The 6,821-nt window shown below is 46.8% G+C and overlaps 1 protein-coding gene across 1 annotated transcript in view; it reads left to right on the top strand.

Moving 5' to 3' along the window:
- FGFR3 (fibroblast growth factor receptor 3) overlaps positions 1 to 6,821 on the top strand; it is a 49,617-nt gene that overhangs the window by 36,113 nt on the left and 6,683 nt on the right. Inside the window, 6 exon segments of the mRNA XM_015862783.2 lie at positions 1,591 to 1,778; positions 2,614 to 2,759; positions 2,851 to 2,972; positions 4,138 to 4,248; positions 4,684 to 4,874; positions 6,099 to 6,221. Of these exon segments, the coding sequence (XP_015718269.1) occupies positions 1,591 to 1,778; positions 2,614 to 2,759; positions 2,851 to 2,972; positions 4,138 to 4,248; positions 4,684 to 4,874; positions 6,099 to 6,221 (881 nt within the window).

Raw genomic sequence — 6,821 nt, 5'->3', positions numbered from 1 at the left:
GTCTTGGGATGTGTTTAACAATCAGGAACTTTGGCATCTCTAATCTTGACTTTATCTGTGTGGGTGATTTCATCTTAAAATACTTCTCCTGATTCTCAAGAGGGTTTCCTCCGTGCCTGACCTTCTGCAGGTGGGATCTGCTGGTCTTTCCTCTGTTCATTTGCCAGCTTCTAAATAGCTGATCTGATCCTGTTTCTGCTTCTGCCATCAACTGGATGAGAAATCACTTAATTTGGTTAGAGCACTAATATCTCTGTTATTTAAGAATCTCCTCATCCTATCTCATTCAACCATTAGACTGCTTTTAAAATACATGAATCCATGCCTCCTATTTAAGCAAATTAAAATGGGAAGGAAGAAAATCACCTGAACTTCACGATGAAGTCAGCCATGGAGAGAAGGACGGCCGTCTGTGCAGCAGCAGCAGGCTCCAAAGCACTGCCCTCCACAGAAAAAGAGGAGCAGGATCCAGCCCTCCCGGGGAACCTCTGCTCGTGAATCCCTGCCCTCTCTGAGGGAGAAAGTGGAGCAGAGATGCTGTGATGCCAAGAGATCTGAAAACCCTTCCCTGTAGGAAGAGATCGCTGTCCAGCAAATGGGGTGCACATGTGCTGCTGCAGCCCCCATGGTCACCTATGGCTGTTTCTCCATGTACATCCTGGACATCAAAGACCTGATTTGGAGCCTGCTGCTGCAAGTGGAAAAGCTCCCACTGACTGTAAAGCATGGATTTAAATTAGACATTAGGAAGCTAACCATGCTGGCGTGACTTCATTGTAAAGTTTTCCATTGCTGACTGTTCCTCTGATGCTGATCTGCCTTTAGGGGACAGAAAACTTGATTCCATCATGGCCCTCCCTCTGTCCTGAAGTGAGCAAAGTGCCTGTCCTGAAGGGAACAAGTTGAAAATTGCAGCTGAGCCTTGCTGGTCCCAAAAATACGATGGCAAAAGGTGACCAGACACCACTGATGAGCTCATTCCATTACGTTCCTGGCTCAGCCACCTCTCCAAGCCATACCCTCCAAAAGAACTGAATTTTCACAAAATGATTATATAGATATCTGTGAGACTTTTTCATTTTGTGGTGCGTTATCCCTGGGTGCCCTTCAAGCCCTTTGGTCCTTCAGAACAGGCACTGATCTGATAGAGATCATCACATGAGGTCCAGATGCATTCATCAGAGGGGCCAGGTCAGCAAAGGGCAGCAAACCCCCATCCTGCACTCCTTGCACATCCAAGGCACCCCATAACATGGTTTGGATGTGTGGAGAAAGCAAGATGTGGTTCAGAAGGACAGATGCATGAAGGTGCCTTCAGTCTAGAGCAGTGGTTTTCAACATGTGGGCTGAAGGCTCTACAGCATTGCATCAAAAGACAGTAAAAGTATCCCAGGAAAAGGCAAACCAAAATCATATTTTAGCTGCAGCTGCATGTGGAAAACCACTGGCCTAGGAGGGTCACCTCACAGGAGTCGGTCAGAAAGTTTGTGTGGGTGAGCGGGTCCTCCCCACATTCTTTGTGCTGTGTGTGTGTGGTTGAGGGCAGGCAATGCTGGCCCCACCTGACCACTGTCTCTTGTCACCCTGCAGCAGAGGAGCTGATGGAAATGGATGATTCAGGCTCAGTGTACGCTGGCATTCTCAGCTATGGCACTGGCTTAGTCCTCTTCATCCTGGTGCTGGTCATTGTGATTATCTGCAGGATGAAAATGCCAAACAAAAAAGCCATGAATACCACCACTGTGCAGAAAGTCTCCAAATTTCCACTCAAGAGACAGGTAACAGAAAGTAGATACAAGATTCCTATTCCCCCCTATTTTTCCCTTGCCATTTTCTTTATAGGTGAGTTACTCTACCAGAAGGGCATTGTCCAAGAGCAACATAAGTTGATTACAGTGTAGGAATTTACTGGCCTTTTATTCATTTGTTTCCATTTCAGTGGAGCATTACCTGGTGGCAGCTGCTTCAGGTTCATGAGCAGCTCCCAATGTTCACAGTGCACTTGTGGATGTCACAGAAAGCTGATCTTGCAGGGGAACGGTTTGATGGTGCTAGAGGGATAATTTGGGGAGCAAGAGCTGTTGTCACTGAGGTCACTGACAAACTAGAAGTCATTCCTCATAGAGATTTCTCTATGAGGAAACCTCCATGCAGCTAGAGATGCCCTGCCACTTGTAATTGCAAAGGGGCTGGAGCAAAAGGCACTGTGTAAAACCACATAGGGAAGTATACAGATGTCCCAGCTTTGACTTCAGGCATGTGGTGGCCAGTTACCATGCCAGAAGAGAAGTCACCCCATAGCCTGTCACACACACCCAGACGTGTGTGGAAGCAGACAGAGCATATTAATTCATTTTTAGGCAGCTGCTAAGAGTCTTCCATTCAGGAGAGCCCTGGCTGACCTGTCCCTGCTTTCCACCAGTGAACAACCTGACCATGTTTGCCTAGGTTAGCAAAATTTTGCAAGGGTGGGGGGCAATTCAGAATTCTCATATAGAAATTACCAGAAAGGTGTCAGTGTACAGAGCTACTTCAGAACCCCCCATCTTGAGCATATTCTCACCCGCTTGGGATACAGTTGGCAATAACACTTAATTTGCTCTACCCAAGCAGGTGTCGTTGGAGTCCAACTCTTCCATGAATTCCAACACACCACTGGTCCGGATCACTCGTCTCTCCTCCAGCGATGGGCCGATGCTGGCCAACGTCTCTGAGCTGGAACTTCCTCCAGATCCCAAGTGGGAATTGGCACGTTCTCGGTCAGTCAAACTCACCAGCAGGGTCCCCATGCCTCCTGGGAGTGTTGCCTCCTCAGCACCTGCTAACGTACCTGCTTGTTCCTCCCTCTAGCCTGACCCTGGGGAAGCCGCTTGGTGAGGGCTGTTTTGGCCAAGTGGTGATGGCAGAAGCAATTGGGATTGATAAAGACAAGCCAAACAAGGCCATCACCGTGGCTGTCAAGATGTTAAAAGGTATGGGGAATCTGAGGAGGGTGGAGCATCATATTGTGCTGGGGTTTCCTCTCTTCCCCTGTCTTTTAAGTCCTTTGTAACAAACAGATCCAGTAGAAGAAAGCAAGAAGACCCACTATTCCACTTCACCCGCATAGGCTCGGGGTGAGGGCTGTCTCCTTGTAGAGGATGTAAAGGTGTAAAACCCATCAGGAGAAGGGAATGGGAATTAACTCAGTTCTTTACCAGAGGGTAATATGATCACAGAGAAGGAGGGGAAGCACCTTCACTTGTAGACATTTCCAGGAACCAGTCTGCTCTTTACTTCCCCCATAACTAAAACTGGCTATTGTAGCAAAAGCTTATGCAATATGCTCAGCTGGAGTTTACAGAAACTCATCTGCTAAACTTCTGCCTTCTCATTGAATAACCTCAATCCAAAACTGCTGAAAGATGAAAGGGAGCCCAAAATGGGGAATGCACAGGACACTGCCGTAGGCGTCCTTGTTTCCCATACATAGACAAGATCACCAGCAGTTCCAGGAGTTCAGCAGGACCAGACAAGGCAGACATTCTGGCAATCTGAGGTTACATGGAGTGACATTTTTTACACAGAAATACTTCTTATCAGAAAAAGATTCTTCAGATTTCTTTCAGTCTGTTCTGAAGTTGTTTTTGGAAGCAGGAACGTTTCCACCTCTTTGCATCAAAGCATTCATTTGAGGAGATTTTTCACCCATTTTTCTACTTCTGTAGAAAATGTGCAGTTTTCCATGCAGAAAAATAATCACTGTCCCCCATCCCATCTTTGACTTTCCTGCATCCTTAACTCTTAAGTCCCTGGACAAAAGAGAGGGTAACAATCATAGAACCATAGAATGGTTTAGGTTGGAAGGGACCTTTAAAGATATCTCATTCCAACCCCTTGCTGTACAGGGGATACAATGCAAGAAAATGATGCCAAATACCCCAACTGGCTTTTTTTCTTTAATATTTGTTAGGATGAAACAGAAGATGAACGGTATTATAGTAGTTTTTGTTCTTGGGACTTCTTACCAAAATAGAATAAAAACAAAGAGTGGCACATTTTGGATTATCATTCCCCATCAATCTCTGCATGTCTCTGGCACAGTTGTATTAAATGCTTAACAAAAAACTCATTTTGTTCCTCTCTTGCTTTCTGCAGATGATGCCACAGACAAGGACCTTTCAGACCTGGTCTCTGAGATGGAAATGATGAAAATGATTGGGAAGCACAAAAACATCATTAACCTCCTCGGTGCCTGCACGCAGGATGGTATGTACAGGCAGGATTCAGAGAGCTTTTTCACATTCCTGCATCCACAGCATTGGTCTTAGTCTCCTGCATGGCTTCTGAATCTGTTCTTGCCCTGAATAGGACCAAACCACTGTATTTGATCAGTGCTGAGAAACTTTTCCTCCCTCCTCTGGCTTGCTCACAAATCAACTGTGTGAAACTTGTCTGGGCCCTGCTGATGGCCAAATAGCTCCTGCCTGTTTCTGATGTGGTTTGGCTCAAGTTGCACCTTTTCCTGAGGTCCACGTCTGTGTCTTTCTCCTTTTCTCATAAATGTACAATTATGTCCTGGAGTTTTGTGATTATTTCTATTTAATTGCTGCCCGACTGTCCAAAATGACCCAAAAAGATGAGATGTAGGGGTCAGCCTAGCCCTGTGTCTCTTCTGGCTGCTGATGGTGCTTTTGCTTGCAGGACCACTCTACGTGTTGGTTGAATACGCATCGAAGGGGAACTTGCGGGAATACCTCAGGGCACGTCGCCCACCTGGCATGGACTATTCCTTCGACACCTGCAAGCTGCCTGAGGAGCAGTTGACATTTAAAGACCTGGTTTCCTGCGCCTACCAGGTGGCCCGGGGCATGGAGTATTTGGCATCACAGAAAGTGAGTCGAGAAACCTCAGTTGATAAAAGCATTGGTCGTAGAATCACAGTATGGTTTGGTTTGGAAGGGACCTGACAGCCCACCCAGTTCCAACCTCCTGCTTCAGGCTGGTTGACACCCACCAGATCAGGCTGCCCAGGGCCCATCCAACCTGGCCTTGATCACCTCCAGGGATGGGGCACCTACAGATCTCTGGGCAGCGTGTGCCAGGGCTTCACCACCCTCTGAGTAAAGAATTTCTTCCTAACATCTAACCTGAATCTCCCCTCTTTTTAGTTTAAAACCGTTCCCTTTTGCCCTGTCATTATCCACCCATGTAAAAAGTCAGTCCTGCTTGTAAGTTCCCTTTAAGTACAAAAAACACAAACAGCCCAGACTGTGGTGCCCACCCTCAGCAATTCAGCATCAGCCACTTGTAGAATCAATTTATTTTCAGATGGGGACTCAGCCAGCAGTGGTGAGGGTGAACATCATGCAGAGTTGTGAGCTTTCACCTTGGGAAGCATTACTTCAGAGTCAGGAGTTCCATGCACTCCTGATTTCCCTCCCCATCTCCCTTGTGAGATTGCTAAAGACTCAGGACACCCAAGAGGAAGCCAAGATCCTTGCTGCACACGTTTGCGGTTGCAGCCAGCACGTGTAGGCTCATTGCAAGCAGAGCTGGCAGTGGATTTGGCATATCCATGCCCAGGATGCTCCCTGGGGACTGCTTTGTTGGTGTATGACTGCAGTTCATAGTGGTGGCTCACAGTGGCTTAAACTCTTCCCTTTCTGCACAGTGCTGGCTACTTTAACTTCTTTTTCAGTTAATGACTACGATGTATTTTGGGTAAATTGGGGATATTTTAATTAGTTTGAGGATTTTTACTGCAAATATCAACCATCACTTCTCTTTGTGGAGCAGATGCATTTGAGACAAGTTAGTATACCAGTAGGTACCAACAGAAGAGGAAGGTTTGATTTCTTACCCATGCATCCCCTTTGGAGAGAAACACTGCATGGCTGTGTCTGTGCTGAGGCTTCTGATGAGGTGTTGCTAAGAGGTGGCTCCCACTGAGCATGCATGATGAGGCGGTGACACAGGGAGCCAGGAATTAAGCAGTACTCACAGCTTTATGAGCTTGAGAGTCAATGAAACGGCAGCTCATAAACCATACGTTGCTGTTAGATCCAGGCTCAAGCAGCTAACAAGCCCTTATTTATTGACTTGCTCACCTTTCACAGTGCATTCATCGTGACTTGGCAGCCAGGAATGTGTTAGTCACTGAGGACAATGTGATGAAAATAGCTGATTTTGGCCTTGCTAGAGACGTTCACAACATCGACTATTACAAGAAAACCACCAATGTAAGTACTGAATTGCCATGCACATGCAGCTTTCTTTCTCACAAGGAACTGCTGTTGCTGCAGGAAGTGGCCCTAGCTCCACATCTCCCTTTCCAGAGGGGCTAAAGGGGCTTAGGGGAAAGAAATCTGCTGTAGCCTAACTTGGTGAAGAGTCATAGGCAGGCTGGTCCCAGGCATCCACCCACCATTCATTTTCTTCCTGACAGATGTTGCAGGTGCTAGCAGCTGGTTGAGAGGTTCATATCTCTGTCAGGCAGACTGTAGGCGAAGAGAAGCCAAGATTTTTACCAATTAGAGCCTTTTCTAGCCTGCTGGTCACCTGTTCATAAAGGTCCCAAGGAGCCAACCTCTGGCTCCACCAGTGCCCTTTTTACAACAGAGCTCCATGGTTCCACTACCAAGGGTGAGGAGATGGTCCCAGAGCAGTTTAGATTTTCTATAGAGTTTAGGATTGAAGGGAAGAAGACATGTGTCATGGTTCAAAGCTCACGCAAAAAATCATGGTAAAACCAGTATTTGTTGTCTGTTTTCTTGCATGGGACAGGCATGTTTATAACCCTGATGCAGAATGGCCCCCTGGAAACCTGGAATTAGGGCTAT

The sequence above is a fragment of the Coturnix japonica genome, chromosome 4 (genome assembly GCF_001577835.2).
Source record: "Coturnix japonica isolate 7356 chromosome 4, Coturnix japonica 2.1, whole genome shotgun sequence".
Classification (NCBI taxonomy): Eukaryota; Metazoa; Chordata; class Aves; order Galliformes; family Phasianidae; genus Coturnix; species Coturnix japonica.
The sequence above is the reverse complement of the archived record's forward strand: the minus strand, read 5'-3'. Positions and strand labels throughout refer to the sequence as shown.